At 34.2% G+C, this 20,689-nt stretch overlaps 1 protein-coding gene across 10 annotated transcripts in view; it reads left to right on the top strand.

Moving 5' to 3' along the window:
* The window catches only part of FMR1 (fragile X messenger ribonucleoprotein 1), a 59,994-nt gene that overhangs the window by 16,802 nt on the left and 22,503 nt on the right, over positions 1–20,689 (top strand). For all 10 annotated transcript variants that reach the window (XM_051969283.1, XM_051969282.1, XM_051969275.1 and 7 more), the window contains exons 2-9: positions 3,853–3,905; positions 8,501–8,594; positions 11,989–12,060; positions 12,363–12,511; positions 15,833–15,926; positions 16,013–16,129; positions 17,912–18,082; positions 18,176–18,254. In XM_051969283.1, the coding sequence (XP_051825243.1) occupies positions 3,853–3,905; positions 8,501–8,594; positions 11,989–12,060; positions 12,363–12,511; positions 15,833–15,926; positions 16,013–16,129; positions 17,912–18,082; positions 18,176–18,254 (829 nt within the window). The remainder of the gene's footprint in view (positions 1–3,852; positions 3,906–8,500; positions 8,595–11,988; positions 12,061–12,362; positions 12,512–15,832; positions 15,927–16,012; positions 16,130–17,911; positions 18,083–18,175; positions 18,255–20,689) is intronic.

Below are 20,689 nucleotides of genomic sequence, written 5' to 3'. Positions count from 1 at the left end.
GTTGAATTGTCAAGTGAATAATTTCTGGGTATTCAGTTTTTCTTATCCATGGATTGCCTTTTTCTCATATTTTTCTTTTTTATTGAAGTTTTTGATTTTCAAAACATATACAAGGATAATTTTTTCAACATTGATCCTTGAAAAACCTTGTGTTCCAATTTTTCCCCCCTTCTCCCTACTTCTTCCCCTAGATGACATATAAACCGATATATGTTAAACATCACATTTTTCTTTGAAGGCTAAAAAAAAACAAACAACAAAACAACTAAAAACATGCAAGTAAATAGTATGATCTTAATTAATAATTTAGTGGCTTACCAGATCATTTTAAGGTTTTATTCATTCCTTTATATTTGGTTTGGTTATGTTTTCAACTGTATAAAGATCTTTTTGTATGACTAATTTCTTCTGCCCCTTTTTTAGTTTTCAGTAATTTGTGACACATTTTTCACCACTACTTTAAGAGTTTTATTATAATCAAACTTTAAAAATATTTTATGAATTCTTTTTACAGTTATTCTTTTTTAAAGAGCTATTTTTGCTTTTATAATCTTAATGTATTTGCAGGGAAATTAATCTAGGCTTATTCTTGCTCGTTCTTAATTATCATCTTTCTAGTTGCCTCAGTTTGCACCCTTAGAGTCATATCTCCCCTTTCCTCTGCCTCCAATCCATCCATTACCTAGCCTAATTCATTCGACCCTGTAACATCTCTCTTTTTACCCTGGTCATCAGGGTAACCTACCAGGGTGACCACCACTCTGATCTCAGTCCTCTTCTACATTGCTGTAATTTTCTAGTCTCCCTACTTTCAAACTTTCTTCTTTCTAGTTGGTTTTTCACATAGCACACAAATGATATTCTGAAGGTCAAGAGCATACTGCATGCACACAGGTAAGAAATATAAAAATGTTTGTTATGTAGTTTGTGGTAGAAGTAGCTTAAACAGTGTTGAGGAATGGCTTCAGTGTAGATGGTGGCACCCAAACACTTGGCCAGAGCACGGGTCTGGCCCCTTCGTTTTGCTGCTCAAGAAACGCTTCAGTGTCCCCCTATTTTTTTTAGGATCAAATGCAGAATCCTGTTTGGTTTTTAAAAGCACATCTCAATCTGGCTCCCGTCTATCTTTCCAGACTTAATTTTACAGTTACTCCCAGAATATACATTTTCTTTCAGCCAAACTGGCCTACTTGTTATTCTCTATAAATGGTATTCCATCCCTTGCCTATGTCAGGACCAGTGCACAGACTGCCCTTCATGCCTAGAATGTGCTCTTTATGTACTTCCATTTCTTGGAATTCATAGCTCTAAAGGGATTAGTTCAAGTGTTGCTACCTACATTGAAGCAATTCCCCACCAGTGTTGAAGCTTCTCCCCCAAAACTATATGTTGTACATTTTTTTAAATACTTCTTACTTGTGCACGTGTTGTATCTCTTCAAAATACAAACTCCTTGAGTGTGGAAACTATTTTATTTGAATTGTTTATCTTGGACAAGAGAAGAGTCAGAGGTAACCTGATAGAAAGCTTCAGGTACTTGAAGGGCTGTTTTGTGGAGGAGAGATTCTATTTGGCCTCAGAACTAGGAATAATGGGTAGAGGTTAGAAAGGCACATTTACTTTGATGTTAGGAAAAACTTCCTAATAATTATTGCTGTTCATAAGTAGAATGAGCTGAGTCTGGAGCATATTGTTGGTTTTATAGCAATCAGTTTTATAAGCATTTATTAAGCATCTACTATGGGCCAGACACTGTGCTCTAAGAGATACAAAGAGAAACAGAAGACAGCCCCTGCCTTTAAAGAGCTCACAAATCTAATGGGAGAGATAATAAACAGATATGTAGACACAAACTATAATCCAGATAAATAGGAAACAATAGAGGGAAGACTCTAGAATTAAGAAACTTAGGGAAACGTGGGAAGTATATAGAAAGTAGGATTTTAGTTGGGTAGCCAGGGAGGTCACTAGTTGGAGAGGAGGAAGGGAAAGTATTCCAGGCATGAGAGGCAGCCCTAGACAAGTTTAGGAGCTTAAGGGTACAGTGCCTGAAAGCCAAACTCCCTGGATGGGTGGGACTAGGTTATGAAGAACTTTGAATGCCAAAGGAATTTACATTTAATTTGGGAGGTCTTGGGAAGCCCCTGGAGTTTATTGAGGGTTGTGTATGACACGGTTGGAATTTGAAACCTCATTTTAAGAAGTAGAGTCTGAGTTGAGCATTTGTTAGTGTATATTACAATGGGAATCCTTTTTGTATACATAGGGTTTACTATCAAGGTTCCTACAATTCTCACATTCTTCTCTTCTGTAGGTCCTCAGGACTTAAATGCATTTGTTCTTAGTAGGTAAATAATAAGTGCTTGTTAAATTAAATTTTTATTTGGGTAGATAAAAAGTAGTGTCTGAAAGTTGACTTAATTTCATTTTTCTGATTGTTACAAAGTTCAGACATCTTTTTAGCTTGCTGTTAAGATTGCTGAAGAACATTTTTCTTCTCAAGTTGTCCATAACCAGGCATTCTTAACCTGGGGGTTGTTTGTGAACTTGTTTTGACCATATTTTCATGAATGAATTTCAGTATAGTTGGCTTCCTTTGTAATCTTGTATATCTCATTTTATATATATGTTTAATAACACTGGTCCATAGACTTCACCCCAACTGCCAAAGGAATCCAGGACAGGAAAAGGGTGATGAAAAACTCCTGCTTAGATTTGATCATTGTTGATCAGAAGTGAATCTTGATGATCAGTGAACTTTATAATTTATTCATATTTAACATTCTGTGTATTTCAGATTTTTAATTGAAATTCTTTTTAATCTGCTTTCTTTTCATTTAAAAAACAATGCCTTTTGTTGTAAAAGATCATTTTATCTCTATTACTAAGTGAATTGTCAAATGATTTCTTTTTATTTGAGTGATAAAAAAAAATCCCTCTCCATAGTTAAGGCAAATATATTCTTGTTTCCATCTAATTATTTTTTCTTGTATAACTTGCTTTAAAAAAAATAGTTCATCCATTTAAGAGTGTATTGTGGTGATAGGGAGTAAAGTCTGGATCCAAACACATTTGGGGACTATTATGTCCCCTCCTAGCATCTTTGTAAATTCTTTTAAGTAACCAATGAAGTGAAATTACATTTTCCACGTTACCAACATTATAGACAGTATAGTGATTAACATGCTTATGGTGTTGATAATTTGTTAAATGCTTTTTGTTTATATTATTGTTTTTGGAAATTTGAGGAATTACTTCTTTAGATTTAGATATATTGAACCAAAGCCATCACAATGTACTTTTTTAACTCCAAAGGGCTGGTAAAATTAACAAATTAAACCTAGTTTCTTATATTAGAATATAATTTACTGTGTGATCACTAAGGCCAATACTTTATTAAAATCACATTATGCATTTCAGTATTTAGAATTTAAAAATGTATTTGATCAACTTCTTACTTGTTTGACAGAGAAGGAACATGAAATCAGCTGTAGGAGATCTGAACTGTTAATATAAATTCATATGAGCCTAGAGGAAATAGACTTGCTTTTCATTATTTCTAGTTTAAAAGTTTTCAGCTTTCAGAATGACAAATTTTAGTATGAAGCCCAAATGTATTAAATATTCTTTGACATAATTTCAAAGAATATAAAATTGCTAAATGATCTATATAATTATAGGAATGAATTTAAAATTACTTTATATAAATCCATAATTTAAGCTGTTTGAGTTCTGCCTTTATCTCACTGCATTACAATCCAATGTTATTTTCATGTCATGAGGAAACATAGGAGTAGAACTTAATTGGACTTTGAGTTAATTATTGTGTTTTTCTTTTTCTTTTTTAAACAGGCATTTGTAAAAGATGTACATGAAGATTCAATAACGGTTGCATTTGAAAACAAGTAAGTCCTTGGAGGTGTGATATAGTGAAGTTTTTAAAGAGTCAAATCTCGATTGTACTTGAAATATCACTCATAAAAATTTTATATATTTTAAAAGTTTGTGTAACTTTAACATAAGACCGTGGTTGTATGATAGCTTTTCTATAAATGGTCATACAGCACTTTTGACTACCTTTTAAAAACTGTTGCTTACGTTAAAAATGATTGTTTTTTTAATTTCATAAAGAAAAGTTCTTACATACAAGCTTATCATGATGGGATGTTGCAAGAATGATATTTCAGTGCTGAAGTTTTGAATTCATATAATTATAGTTTTAGTACATTTCCAAAGGTTCTTAGATATTTTTAAGTTTTAAGAGTATTATAATTGGAATCAGGTTTAATAGCACTTTCCTGAACTAAATTTTGCACAATCCAGGAACTTTGAGATTTAAATGTGTTGTCTTAACAGTTTTTTTTTAATGTCCTGATTTTCTATCTATTACAATTGTACAAATACTCCCCCCTTCAATTTGTATGCTTTTTAAAGAATATTCATGGGGCAGCTAGTTGGTGCAGTAGATAGAGCACCAGCCCTGAAGTCAGGAGGACCTGTGTTCAAATGTGGCTTCAGACACATAACACTTCCTGGCTGTGTGACTCTGAGCAAGTCACTTAATCCCAATTGCCGCAGCAAAAAAGCAAAATAAATAAATATAAATATATATATATATATATCCATCTATGATGTTGGCCCAAAGGTTTCAGGAGCACATTTAAGTATTCAGCCCCTTGGAATGATTTGACTCCTTAATACCTTCATTTTTCACATAAAATCAATATGTGCCCTTTAATCATACCTTTGCAAACTGTTTCCCGGGTGTAGAATATTCTACCTCACTTCCTTTAATTACTTAGATTTCTAATTGTTAGTTATCTTCCAGTCACCCACTTTCCCCCACATCCTTCGTCACTTTATAAATATGTATGTATATATGTGTGTTGTCTCCCCTAGTAGAATGTAAGCCCTTTGAAGATAGGCACATTTTGCTTTTGTCTTTATATCCCTATCATCTAGCTCAGTACCTAGTACAAAGGAGGCATTTATTAATGATTATTGATTGATTGCTACATATATTTCAGTGTTGCTTTCTATACAAGAAAGTAAGCATGCTTCTTTTTCTATACCTTAGTTTAGGATTTGTAGTTTTTAGTGTAACATAGGGAGCCAGAGATCTCTGACAGGCTACGTAGAGAAAAGGACTCCCACTTTTTGGATATCTCAAGTTCCAGTCCTATTTTTGACTGCCTATATGATCTTGAATACATCATTTCACTTGTCTAGATCTCAGTTGTCTCACTTTCCATTCCCCATTCTCTGTGCCTTTTATTGGTTGTTCTTCATGCCTGCATTCCACTCCATGCTCAATTCTGCCTCAGAGAATCCTTTAAGATGCTTCTCAAGCATCTCCTTCTGCATTAGACCTTTCCTGAGCTACTCCTTTGTTGATACCTTTTCTCTCAATTTGGCATATATTTAATAATGTGTTATTTGTTCTTATTGTATGCTGTCATTAATATACATACAAATATGTTATTAGCATATTAAGTTAATATTATGTTCTGTTGGGTGTCTAGAAGAGAACTTTTAGAGTAATTGTTAAGAAAAGAATAAAGCATGAGAAGAAAGTCAAATATGTGTAAAGTTTGGCAGGTTAACCCTCAAACCAAGTGTTTGGTTGTCTTATAAATCCTTGAATGGAAGCATATCTTAATCAAACTCTAAAAGAGTTTGCCTTGGAGTGAAGAATATCCAGGTTCAAGTTTGACCTGTGACAAACTATTTTTATTATCCTTGACAAGTCATTTAATGTCCCTCTGAGCCTGAAAACTCTCAAAAGACCCTAAGTTGCAGAGTATTGGGGGATCTAGTTAATTCACAGGTTTAGATTATCTAAAATGTGCTTTTATTCTTGGATTGATAATTATATCATAGTAAATGTTAATGTCTACTTTCTGCTATTAGACAGGGAAATACTTCCATCTTGTAGTCTCATGAGCTGTGGTTGTTTCAAGATTTTAGTATTGAAATTGGGAAGTAAGGAGGGGAAAACATCAGGAAAAATATTTCAGCATGAATTATGTTGCCTATTGAATCTTTAAACAGTGAGGATATGTTATAGTTTATATAAATGGGGTACAAAATACCACATTGAAAGCTAGACAAATTCCATTCTATGATGTGAGATTCCCACCTCCTACAGGTTATAATAAAGATATCAATGAAAGTGATGAGGATTGGGGTAAGTTCCCTGCTCTTAAGTATGAGAGGGAATGAAAGATGTTAACTGTAAGATCTGTAGCTTGTTGATTGTTTTTTAGAAAACCAACAATACAAGACCAGGAATTGATACATCTTTATGCCATAAGCAGGGATAAGCATCATCCTTAGGTGCTTTGGACAGATCTGTGGCAGTATCTAGGGAGAACTTGAACAAAAAGAGAAAGGGATGGATGGCAATTGGGCAGTTGGATTGCTCTTCAGTGATATACAAATCAGAAGTTGCCTAGTCCTTTGTTAGCCTAATGTGTCTCCATCAAGCCTGCTTACTATGGATTGTATGAAAATCTTTGAAACTCAATTCTCTTTCTAGTAATATTGGTAGTATATCAGAAAACTTCTGCATATTCCAATTTGTCCCTACTCCAAGGAGTCTTAGGTCCCTCGGTAAGTAATTTTTTAAAGATTCACCTTACTTGTTTCCTACCACTAAACAAAACCGTGTCTGTATTTGCCATACATGGGGCTTTTTTTTTCCTGACTACTTTTGAATTTTCTTCTCTTATTCTAGGTCACTCAATCTAAAATATTCATTATTAAATACTGACCAAAAACTCACATGTTATTATGAATTCATAATTCTATCTAGTGAATGTATTTGTTGCTATGGTTGTGTCATTTCTTTTTTTTTCCCCAATCACTACTACATGATGTTAAAATTATCTGTTTTACCTCGAGTCATCAGGCTCATTATCTTCTGCAGCAACTACATCTGCAGAAAGTAGTATTTGTGTCTGAATCATCTTAATAACTTGAAATGACAGCCAATTCTTTATATTTTAAATTGGTGTCCATGACATGTTTGTGATTGTGTGTGTGTGGGTGGGTACGCGCGCGTGGTACTTCACTATACTGTTGTCATTGAGTAGTTCCTGATGAAGTGTTCTCTTCCTTGTTTTTAATATACTTTTTCTATAAAAACTAGTTTAACATAAATACATTTGATTTTTAGACTCTATTATGTTCTATTTTTACCTCTAGCTTGAAGAAATATCCTGATAACTAGTGTTTTAGATGTCTAGTAATGTTTTCTTTAGATATAGTTTTTTGTGTTACCTTCTGTCCTAGCAAACTTTATATCAATTCTATCCACATAAGCTGATCTATTTGAAAAATCAGTATTTTATCCATTTGGAAGCAACACAATTTTAAGAGATTGAAAGTATTAGCATGTTAATTTGCAATAAAACTTCATTATTTTAGACTAAATGCTAATCTTAATTGCAGAAATTAGTGGGTTAGCCTTCAGAACACATGTAGTTACTTCTTCATAGTCTCAAGATAAACTTTTCTTTAGCTATGGCTATGATCAAGTTACAATAAGTTCTGAATTGATGGGATTTTATTGCAAGTTATCTCTTGGCTCACTGATTCCTAATTCTTTATAGTGTCTCTACTTGAAGGGAAAAATACTAGCATTGCTTACCAGCAGCACCCAAACTTAGATTTGGCAACTTTCCCACTGGAATCCGTATGTTGTTTTTGCAAAGTTTATTTTTCAATGCTTCATACTTTTTGAGATTAAAAAATATATAAACTTTGCAAAACCACTCATTCATTGTTTTAAAAAAGAAACCAAAAACACGCCACTTACCTAACTTCTATAGGCTCTCTCTTCATCGGATTTCTGTGGCTGATACGACCTCACCAGCACAGTGCATGCTAAAACGATGTACTGAACATCAGCTAGGAATCCATGGCAAGGCTTGACCTCGTGGGACCTAAAAATTAAGGGGGAAAAGTGAGTTTTAAGTTCCTAATGTGCCAACTGCCCCGATTTGCTTGGTTAGGGCATTTAGCACTTGTTGCTATCTTTGTTGGAATGTGGTTAAGGTTCTTTGGAAGGTCAGAAGTGTGCCTGCTTTTACTAACACTCGTACTGATATTTACTAACTTCTTTAATTCAAATTTTGGAGGAAATTTGTGCTTTGTCCTTGGTTTAGAACTTGAGGGGATGAAATCATTGGAAAAAATTATTTTTAAAAATTGTCATGCTGCTTTGTTGTGGTTAGGAAAAATACTCTAGTTGGAACTAAAAGGCTATTGTGCTGCATGCCTTCTTCATTGGAGTGTCTTTCCACTGCCCTTTTAGCATAAAATTGATAATTTTAAAAAACACTTGCTTTCTTTCATACTAGAAAAAGATTGAAGGGTTACACTTAACCAATTATTGCTTATTTTTATTAGAAAATTACGTGCACAGTGGGAAATGGTCACTATTTGATTTAAGTGAAAAGAACATTTGAATGAATAGATGTTTTTTTCTTTTTTGCAGCTGGCAGCCAGAGAGACAAATTCCATTCCATGATGTGAGATTCCCACCTCCTACAGGTTATAATAAAGATATCAATGAAAGTGATGAGGTTGAGGTAAGTTCCTTGCTCACATTTAAGTATGAGGGAGTTAATGATGCTAACTATAAGATCTCTGGCTTCTTAGATTTTTATGTCTTTTCTTTAAATTCTCTTTAAACATTATGTATTTTTCCCCCAGTTCGCAGTGACATTTTATGAAAAGTTTCAATCTTTAAAATTTGTGTGTGTGTGAGAACAGTGCCTAGAATGCCTAATCCTTCTGTTATTTTTCTCTTACCCTGGTCCTGCCACAGCAGCTCTGTTTTTTCCTTTCCTCCATTTCTAGGAGTATGTGAGTTAAACATCTTGTACTTGTGACTCCTTTTTGCCCAAGAAACTTTTTATGGGACTCTGGGTATATAGATATATAGAATAGGTGTGCAAATCAACTATTTACCAATAATAAATCATAATTTTGTGACCCTCACAATTAGATCCCATATGGGGGCATGATCCACAGTTTAAGAAGCTGTGGGTTAGAACACCTATGTCATGGAGTTAGTTCTGAAGCTACAAAACACCATTAGGCTTTGAAACCTTCCCAAGGCAAAACTGGTAGCCTTACCTTGTAACCTTCCCTTGATTCAGTGTGGTTTCTTGTATGTAGTGAAAATAATGACTTTGTTAAAATGATAACTTATTTTACTTTTCTCTTACCACTGTGTTAAGCAAGTTCGGTATATGAATCCCAGTTTTCCAATGATGTTAATTTTACACAAAGATTCTGGACTACATGTAAATTATTGTAGGATTCCTTTAAATAGTAAGTCCCCGTAGTGCATTTGAAATTATTCAGTTTACAAAAATGTGATGTACACAATGTTGAGAGAGCCCTGCTATTTCTAAGGTACAACTTGTGCTCTGAAATAATCATTTCTAGTCATTGAAGTCTTGGGATAAAATCAGATATAATAAATCACTAAGCTAGTTGTATTTGTGATTGTATAATTGTATTTATAGTATCCAACACAGAGTAGGTATTTAATAAATACTTGTTGATTGGTTAATCTCCCTCTTGAAATGCCTATCACATTTGGTACTTTCTTCTTGGCCTTTAAATTCTAGATTATATTACAGATTAGAGTATATTTGTCATTTCCCTCACACTGGCTGTGACTTCAGTAAGATATGGTAATATAATTATGGTCTGCTTTAAGAGAAGCGCAGCATATAGAACAGTGGGAGTGATCGTGCTGCTGCTGTAGTCTGCTCCGGTCACATCCTGTCTGAAGGAAGGTATAATGCAAGACAGATTTTTTTTTCAGGGTCAAGAGAAAAGTCTAAATGAAATTCCATGAGGCATTTGCTTTGTTACATTTTGAAAATACTTTTGCTTTCTAAATGCTCAGTAGGACACCACAAAGAATAGAAGTACTTTAGTTATGAGTGCCACATTTTAAGCTGAACAGCCACAACATAGATCGCCTCCAGAGGAGGCCTATCAGGATGGTGAACAGTTTCAAGATTATGCCACGTGAGGATATGGTAGTGTCCTCCCAAGTTTTTGGATGGAAATTGTAAAGAGGCAAATTTAGCTTGGTATCAGGGGAAAAAACAACTCTTTCCCTTATTTAGAACTATCTGAAAGGGAAGTGGCTACCTTGGGAAATGGTGGGTTGGTTCTTCACCAGAGGTGGGTCCAAGCACAAAGACTAAATAGTCACTTGCCAGGAATGCTGGCGAAGGGTTTGTGTTTCAGATGTGGGCTCATCTTCCAACTTGGCATTCTGAGATTCTTGAAGTCCTTTGGGGGAAAGAATCCTTTCTCATTCATTTTTGTCACCTTTATAACTGCCCAGCACATGGTCCTGAACCATAGTAACTCATTTTCAATACATGTCTAAATAGTGACTATAGGTGGAAGGCGGCATCTGTACATTTGAGACATTCGGCATTAGGTATTATTCTCTTTTTCAAGTAAGTATCTTTTTGGCCTCTGCTTGGAGCGGTGAGAGATGTTACTGATGTAGTTCTACCTGCCCTGACACCTCCTAAATCCTTGTCATTTGGGGAGAAGTTAAATGAATGGGTAGGTGGGTGGGTGCCTGGGGCTGTAGATGTATGAGATGATTCTAATTATGTGTGACCTAATGTATATTCACAAAGGATTTAAAACCCTCAACTGGAGCATATTTGTGAGAATGCTTTCGTTCAGTCTTGAAAATGTTCCCATTTCCTGTATATTCTTCATAGAACTTAAAATATGTCACGATGTAGACATCACCAGTGCCTCAGGTTACACTTCAACAACTTTTAAGTCATTGTATTGTGATGGAAAAAGAACTAAACTGGCAGACTTGGGTAACAGTCCTTTTTCTGTCACTCATTCACTGTGTGACCATGGGCAAGTCACTTCATCTCGGTGTCTGAATTTTGAAGAAGAGGGGAGTTCGAAGTGGATAGCTAGCACCTCTGGAATTTGCTGATTCTCCTTTTTAGTGTATGTGACAGTCTGCTTCCTCTCCCATAGGAAAATGCTGTTGCTGACTTATTCTCAGTAGCCCCTAAATTTGTGTTCTAACAAAAAGTAATGAATTTTTTATTGCCAGTGCTTGTCAGTCTGTAGCTGAGACACATCTTAGCCTAATTCCAATTTTGACCAACTATATATCTACAAGATGGAATATATTTTTCTCTTTACAAAGCCAGTAGGCTTGACTTTCTCATGAGCCATTAGCCCTAGTTGATATCATGAGGGCCTGCTGAGCAGCTGGTTCACAAAACAAAATATTTCACAATATTGGATTGGTCTGTAAGAACAACCATGGCATTATATATGTGCGGATGTGTAATTTGCAGCTAAATCATGCTTTTCTTCGGATATCTGTGCTTCTAGCCAGTAGCCCAAGTGGAGGTGTATGCTAATATTTGAGTTTCAGCTCTTTATAGATGGTGTGGTTTCTCCTTCATTCTCGAAGAGGCTCGGGACATCAGGCAGGTGATGCCATGACTTGCGAGTGACTTGGATTTGAGTGAGGGAGGCTGGGCAAGGGCACCAGCCTCATTGTCCTTTCCGTATAGATTAATATTATAAGACACCGTGAGTTGTTGATGTTTTTAAGACACTTTGTGTTATCATGTGAAGGAAACCATTTTCAATTATATACAGATTTTTACATGGCTTATCAATATTTATTGAGCATTTAGGAAGTTCTTAGTATATTACTGAGCACCTTAGAAGGATACAGAAGAATGAAAAGAGACAGTTTCTCCCTCACGAGAGCTTTCATTTAATCAAAAGAACATTTTGAAGATTTTTACTGTGCGTACTAGGATTTTGGCTGTTAAATTTAAGAAATTTGAAACATTGAGTGGTCATTTTTTTTTTTTATTTTTGAAGTCTTTATGTAGATTTTAAAGTGCTCTTCTTCATCAGATTAATCAGCCTTCTGTTCATCTTTACAAATAGGTTTACTCCAGGGCCAATGAAAAAGAGCCATGTTGCTGGTGGTTGGCTAAAGTACGCATGATCAAGGGCGAGGTAGGAAGGCCCTTGTCAGATGCATTCTTCCATTGTTCTTTGATGTCAGCTTTGGTGAATATTTGTTTCTTACCTCTCACAGACCTAACTGATTGCAAAGTATTTTTGATTTAGATGCTTTTAGAATTTTCAGTGTTTGATTTATTTGTTTTAAAGCTTTTAAGCTTGATCTGATTCTTTTCCCACTCAAAGGCTTTCTTTTCACTGCTTTTGTCTTGATTTCCATAGGCAGAATAAATGTCTCTTATTTTTTAAACTGATGACTAAGGATGATTGTTGTAACTTTTTCTCCCCCCTCTTAGTTTTATGTAATAGAATATGCAGCCTGTGATGCCACTTACAATGAAATTGTCACAATTGAGCGTTTAAGATCTGTGAATCCAAACAAGCCTGCAACAAAAGACACTTTCCACAAGATCAAACTGGAAGTGCCAGAGGATTTACGGCAAATGTAAGTGTGAGGCTATCAAGTGCAGAAAGTGCCATACATACATGCATACATACATACATGTGATGCATATTTTATATGTGTGTGTATGTTTGGTTCAAAAGTACATAAAATTACTTGAAACAGTTTATTAATTTGATGTGACAGCAAATGTTTTCTGCTTCTTTGCAAAAAAGATCATAAATATAGTTCATGAACTTATTTGATATTAACTAGGAATATTGTCAGAAAGTTGGGGAAAGAATTGAATGGTTTGCCTTCAAATTTGATTATGATGACATTTAAAAAGAATTGTTTTTCTTCCATATAATACTTGCTTCTATCACACAAATATCTGAAACTACTGAATTTGAAATGTGAAATATAACATCATAATCTTGTTTTTTGAGTAAATTGTTAGCAATATTAACACCAGTCTGAAGCATTATAAAATTAAAGAACATTGTAGAAGGGGAAATAAAGTGCAAGTGGCCTAGCTTCTTGCTTTGCCGGTTCTATGGGAGGATTGATCTTGACATCTCTAAGGTGCATTCCAGCTATTAATTCTCTGATCTTCGGGAAAGTCAAACCTTTTATCCTATCTGAATAGTAAATCAGTTATTTTCTTTTTTAATAATAACTTTTGATTTTTCAAAATACATGGAAAGATAGTTTTCAGTATCCGTCCTTGCAAAAACCCTGTCTTCCACATTTTTCTCCCTCCCTTCCTCCTCCCTCCCCTAGATATCAAGTAATCCAATATAGATTACACATGTACAGTTCTTCTAAACATATTTCCACATATATCATGCTGCTCAAGAAAAAATCAAATCAAAAGGGAAAAAATGAGAAAGGAAAAAATAAGTATGCAAACAACAACAAAAAAGGTGAAAATCCTATGCTTTGATCTACATTCAGTCCCTACAGTTCTCTCTCTGGATGCAGATGACTCTCTCCATCATAAGTCTATTGGAATTGCCTTGAATCACCTTATTGTTGAAAAGAGCCACATCCATCACTGTTGATGCTCATATAATCTTGTTGTTGCTGTGTACAATGTTCTCTTGTAAAATAGTTATTTTCTACAGTACTTTGATGTTCTTATAAAAAGTAAACCTTGAAATATTTTAATGGATGGGAAAATGATTTGTCAGTATGAAACTAGGAATTATTAAAAACTTAATCACAGACTGTGTGGCCAGTTATAGGGACTGAAAATGCATTCATTTTCCCCAGTGAACTAGAGTTTGTGTCTTTGAAAAATTGTCATATTTCAGAATTAGTATTCAGAAGCAGCAGAATAGAGAAACATTCACCAGATAAGGTTGAATCATTATATTGGCTAGAGAATATCTCAGCTAGCATATTGGGAAATTGAAAACATAAAAGCAAATTACTGTTGAAGAAAATTTTCATGTGTAAGTTCTGAATTCAGATTAATTAAATATATTTGAGTACCTGCTCTGTTCAAGTTACAGTATGAAAAGCTATAAATATAGCCTTTGTGCATGAAAGTAATGTTTTATGCACTTATTTTCTTCATATTTTCCTTCTCCTCCCCACTCAAGAAGTCAGATTGTGAATTTTTCATTTTTTCATGCATTTAAATAAAAAGACTAAGATTTTCAAAGGAAGGCAGTCGCAGAATTATGTTTCTTGGGATCAAGAAATATAATTGAGGAAAATAGAAGAAGGTACTCCCTAATTCTGATGGGTTTATAAAGTAGCTTAAGGCACAACAATTGTACATTCTATGGTTCAGTATCTATTGCTTAATCTTAAGAGCTTTCACAGATGAATAAAACTTCATTCTGCCTGTTTATTGGCATAGAAACACCTTAAGGCCAAGCAAATATCTTCAAATTAAGAATTTCTGAACTGATTTAAAACAGAGAGATGAGCATCCAAATGTTACAACTCAAAATTTCACCTAAGGGAATCTTGCTGAGGAATCTGAATTCTGTCTTAAAAAAAGTTAACTGATGGGAAAATTCAACCAAGTTTTTTGCCTGTATGATTTGAAATAAGGAGCATTTTTTTTTTCCTTTCATGCTTACTTCATCCTGATTTTGGTCTCATTAATGCAAAAAATGACTTGTCAATAGTAATGAAACAGCAAAAGTTATAACAAAGCCAGTTATTCTGGTCATGGAACTGCATGTTAAATGTAGCCACATTACATCCACTTAGATCAGTGGTTCTCAAACTTTTGTTTTCAGTATTTTTATCCTATTAAAAATTATTGAGGATCTCTCCAAACAGTTTTTGTTTATCTGGATTATATTTATAGACATTTACCATATTGGAAATAAAAATTATTTTTGAATTTGTAGACCCTCTAAAAGGGTTTCAGAGATTCCCCAGGATTCTCTAGAGTCTAGACCATACTTTGAGAACCATTGACTTAGATGAACAAATTGGTTGCAATGAAGCCAAATAGGCAGCTCTTATTAGGTATGGTTGTTTTCTCTTCCTTCTCCCACCCATAGAAACTACCTGGGCAAGTGAAAACTCCTTTCAAGGGTTAAATTTTCTTCTTATCATACTTTGCCTTACTCAGATGATTATGTGGAGGATCTGAGTGTTATATTTTCAGGTCATTGATAAGCCAGAGAGTCTTACGAAAGGCCTCAAAATCATGCCAAATCAAGGTTAGCTCAAGGAACCAGGAATGTTTGGCCTGGACAAGAGAGAAAATGGTTTTGGATTTGTTATCCATTTCAAGTGTTTAAAGGGCTGTCATATAAAGAAGATTTGTGCTTAGCCTCCCAACTAGAAGCAGTGTCTGGGGATGTAAAAGCAGATTTTTGGTTGAATGTAAGAGAATTCATTGACAAAACTTTCCAGAAGTGGAATATCCTGAACTGGGAGGTAGTTCAGTAGGCATTTTTATTCACTTTGTGCAAGGCACTGTGCATATTGCTGAGGAAACAAAAGAAAAATAGAAATAGCCCTTACCTTGAAGGGGTATATTCTAATATAGGAGACATGTTTAAAAATTGATATATAGAAAATATTGCTTTTAGAGATCTAAATAATCTTAGAGGGGAAAACACATTTAGAAGCCTTAAAGTTAAGGCTTGGTGATGTTATGGAGGGGGTCACTATTCAGGGATGCATTGGTCTGATTGGTGCATGAATTCACTTCTAGCTCAGGATTCTGGGCTTCTGTGAATAACAAGTACATTGAGTTTTAAATAGAAATATAATTGCAGCCTTCAGTCTTGATATGTAATTCAAGGCAAGTATTAGGAATCCATACATTAATATGTTTAAATGTATACCAATGATTGCTAGCTCTAGAAATCAACTTAAAAGTATAATAGATGGTATTTTTATTACTAGGTGTGCCAAAGAATCATCACATAAGGACTTCAAAAAAGCAGTTGGGGCTTTTTCTGTAACATATGATCCTGAAAATTATCAGCTTATCATCTTGGTAAGTGAGTTTACCTTTTCCCATTTTTAACTCATTTAAATTCATTGTATTTATTTTAATAATTATTTTATGGATTTTAATTCTAGTCTATCAGTGATGTAACAACAAAGAGGGCAAATATGCTGATTGATATGCACTTTCGAAGTCTTCGAACTAAGTTGTCTCTGATACTGAGAAACGAAGAAGCTAGTAAACAACTGGAGGTAAATTGCTTTTCCCTCTGTCACTTGAATGATTAGTCCTAGAAATGCTCTGTGTGTGTGTGTGTGTGTGTGTGTGTGTGTGTGTGTGTGTGTGTAAAGAGGTAGAGAGATTTATTTGATTTATTTCTACCAAGGATTTTTGCCTAGGAAAGTTAAAGCATTGTTAAATAGATAAGTAGGTTTGAGTTTGCATGTCTTTTGAGGTATCAGATTAGGCTTTTCATAACTTGAGTGAGCTTTATATCTAAGATATTCCTTTGTCTGTTTTTTATTTCTATTTAAATCTGCATTTAGTCATCACTTTTTAACATCTGCCTTTAGACTTCTGTCTTAGAATATTTTCCTAATTTGCTATCTTATTTGTTAAAAGTAGATTTTACTTAATTATTCCTTTAGTAATTTATATTGACATCCATTAATATGTTTTCAATGATAGTACTGCCATCTACATTTTTATAGATTCTGAGTGAATTTGTAGAGGCTTTTATGTCAGGTGAAATCAATGAGTATTGAATTTTCGGATTTCTGATTATTAATCATTTCACTTGATGGTGGATGGGCGAATCCCATGCAAATGAAAAACCAGTGAAAAAGACAGGTGAGGCATTGTGAGGTGAGACCACATTGAATGAGAGGCCTGACTTCTTCCATGACTTTTTCTTAAAATTTTTATGTCCTTGTTGAGAATTGCAGAAAAATAAATCAAACAATGGTTGTCTTTCTCTGTCAACATGTACATAGAATTTTGTGGAAACTTCCACCTAGTTGATTTTGATATTGTTTCAATTGATTTCCTTGTTTGACTAATTTTATGGATTTTGAAAAATGTTACCACATAACATGTAGGTCAGAGTAGTTGTCGTTTGAGTGATAGAGGAAATCTATACCATGTTTCTGTGAGTTTTAAAAATGTAAACATCTTCTGAAATGACATGTTTCCAATTCTACCCTTTGTTGGCAGAAAGAACACTGAACTGGGAGTAAGAACCCTGGGGTGTTGTCTGGGCTCCATTACTGATCTTCAGCAAGTTTCTTATTCATTTTTTACTTGTTTCTTTTTTTGAGGCTCTTCCCACTTCAAGAAGTTGTAGGATATTAAAATTTTTGGTGTGATTTGAGCTTCTTTGATACCTGTATAAATATCTTCTGATCTAATGAAAAATGGATACTTGAATTGTTAATTTGTACTCAAGTGATTATTTCATTTTCTGCTTGTTATCTTTTGTGTCCAGCATATAAAAGTGCACATGTGTCTGTTTCCCTTCTCTTCTGTAAAAGACTATAAGCTTTCAGATAGTTCACATTTTAAAAAATGTGCACCAGATATGCTTAATTTTCCTTTAAGAATATGCTAGAATTGCAATAAGTTTTGTAATTAATTGTGGTTAAAGAGGTCCACTATTGCCTGCAATTGGCTTTCCAACTTGACTTAATTTTCTTATTGACCATTGAAAGAATTTAATCTTAATTTTATTAATTATGACAGAATTGTGAGATGAAGTTACAAAAAGCCTACCTTGGAATTTGTCATTTCCCTTCTCCCCCAACCCCCCATGCTTGTAATAATGCATCTAATAGAAAAGATCATTTAGTAACCTAAGTGCATATTAGTGCTATGAGTAATATTGTTCATTTTGATAAAAATTTTTCATCATAGTTTGGATTCCCATTTCATACAAAATGGTGTTTTAGATTTTGCATACCTGTTTAAATTAGAGGTGGTCTAAATACAAATTTTTAAATTTTGAAGCCAGATTAACTGCCCCTTGCATTTCTTTACAGAGTTCAAGACAGCTTGCTTCAAGATTTCATGAACAGTTTATTGTCCGTGAGGATTTGATGGGTCTAGCAATTGGCACTCATGGTGCTAATATTCAGCAAGCTAGAAAAGTACCTGGAGTCACTGCTATTGATTTAGATGAAGATACTTGTACATTTCATATTTACGGAGAGGTAGATAACAAGTAGTCTACTTTTTGTTTTTAAAATAAAAATCTGCATTGTATCTACTTGATGTGTTCAAACTTTGTGTCTGCTATATCTTAGGATCAGGATGCAGTGAAAAAAGCCAGAGGTTATCTTGAGTTTGCAGAAGATGTAATCCAAGTTCCAAGGAACCTAGTAGGTATGTCCTGGTAGTATGACCATTGTGAAGTATTAGACTACTAAGCACCATGCAAGATTTATGCAAATAAGCCATTGGTAAGTATGGATGAGTTAGAATCTATATGGTGGAATGGATATCTAAGATCTGTTTGAAAACTGAATTATATGAATGGAGTTGTGTTTTAATGAACTTAAAATATCATCAGAATTGGTTTTCTATGACTTGTTAAATTACTAAACTAATTTTACAGCGTAGAAAGTGTCTAAGTTTTATAATATTTGTGCCAAGAAATTTTATATGTTTACAATATGTATATCAGGCATATATTAGGTGTATTTACAAGCAAATACAAATTGGGAAAGTGATTTGCACAAGATTTCTTGATAATTCTAAAGAAGTAGTACCCAAGAGCAAACACTACTTAGCCTCTCTGCCAGAGCTCTCTTTCATACCAGTGTGTAGTCTGAGTAAAAGGAGGACTAGGAGGAGGCTGGCCCTGAAATCTCATTGGCAGAGTGAACTCCTAGGTAAGGAAACTCCCTCTTTAAGGCCAATGGATACCTTCTTGGCAACTTACAGAGTTTTATAAGATAAAATGTGTTGTTGTCATGAGGCTTTATTTTATCTTTTATAGAATAAAAATTGTCATTTAGCTTTGAAGCTTTAAAAGGGCTAGATTCAGTATCAGACCTAAAAGATAAAGTAAAACAATCATCCTCAGGCCTTTGAATAGTTACACAAAGGAACCTCTTTCAACTCAGAGTTATTCTTCATCCTGAGTTGACTAGGGTCCTGAGATTGTATAGTTCTCACTATTCTGAGCAGCAATAGTTATGATCACATTGTACTTTAAGAGAAAAAGTGAAAGGAAGAAGAAAAATCTAAAAATGGAACTTTTGAGTGTAGCGTTTTTAAGAAGTTTTGTATGCTTCCTTTATATATGATTCATATTCTAAAGGCTTGTGTCCACATCAGCAAAGTAGTGTCATTGTACGCAGTTAGCTGAGTGTAGAAATAATCTCACACCTAAAATTGGTACCCATGATCTTTATTAACTAGAAATTTCCCTTTTTTCTTATAAGGAGAATAGAGAAGCTCAGATGAATAGTTTTTCTGGAGACACCTGCTGAGTAAAATCAACTTGATAGCTTTTAGTTTTCAAGTACAATAGTTCTTTGTTAAAAGCTTTGGTTTGCCTTGTGAATGTTAGCAGTCAACATAAAGTATTCTTTATGTTACAATTGGCAGACAAATCGGTGTGGGAGGGAGTTGTGATGTGGCCACTTCTCTTTCTAAGTCTGACAGGATGATTTATGATTAAGTGATCAAATATTTTATGGAAATTTTAATAATTATCTTACATATTTCTTGAAATTTGACTCATTCTTGTTTGGGGGAGGGTTTCCCATTTATTCTCGAACAATTGATTTCTTTCATTAGCTTTGGTTAATATCACATGCTGCTTGGTGTTCACAAATTACCCAAGAATTTAATGGAAAACATTGCCAGAGTTGCTCTTTTCTTCTTTTTACTACATTACTTCACTTTAAAATTTAATTGTAAATTTGTATAACCTAAGAAGCTATACGTGACATGGATAGAGAGCAAACTGTAAGAAAAAGTTAATGTTTGTTGGTGAAGAAAACTCACACTTCTGTTAAGTCAAGGGAGGAAATGGATATTTGAAGAGGAGAGTTGAAATTTTGCTGAGGAATAGTGGCAGTGTGGGATGTGGTATATATCCTGGGGCTAGTTGACAGAGCAAGAGGTGATTGTCTACTTTTAGAGATTCTAATTAGAATGGGAGAAACAGAATATATCCTCAGGCTAGAAATTATTTTCACCCTGTAGGGTGAATAATATCAAACCTGTGACCACATTTAGCCTCTTGGTTAGAGGTTTTCATAATTCTTATTCTTTAGGAACCATATAGGACTTGAGGGAAGTACTTGAATGCATTCAGGATTGTGATGTTTTCTATAAGTGATCTTTGAAAACTTTTAAGCTGTATAACATTGGTAACAATTTTTTTAAAAAAGAATAGTGCCTTCATTAAACACTATGAAAGTAATCTACAGTAGCAGCATTGAAAGTCTTAATTTCTCAGGTAAAATATATGACACACATAGGGGGACGCAAGGGGGGAAGAATCAAATTTTAATCTGTAATACAATAATTGCTCAAATATGGTTTTGTAATTTAAACAAAGATTAGTGAACATTACATTTCAATACCATTTCAATAGCCTAGATGCTTGTTTGAGGGTTTTTCACAATAAATCTCTGCTTGTTTGTAAACTCTTTCCCCTAGATGACAGAGATCTTAAATTGGCATAATCAGGATTTGAATCTGAGTCTTCTGATTCCAAATTCAGTGTTCATTCTGCAGCACAGTTCTGCCAAGAGGGTAGTGTAAATTAGTGTAGTCAATTGGGTTCAAATAGAAACAGGGGC

The sequence above is a fragment of the Antechinus flavipes genome, chromosome X (assembly GCF_016432865.1).
Source record: "Antechinus flavipes isolate AdamAnt ecotype Samford, QLD, Australia chromosome X, AdamAnt_v2, whole genome shotgun sequence".
NCBI classification, from domain to species: domain Eukaryota; kingdom Metazoa; phylum Chordata; class Mammalia; order Dasyuromorphia; family Dasyuridae; genus Antechinus; species Antechinus flavipes.
This window is presented reverse-complemented; position numbering and strand designations above follow the sequence as displayed.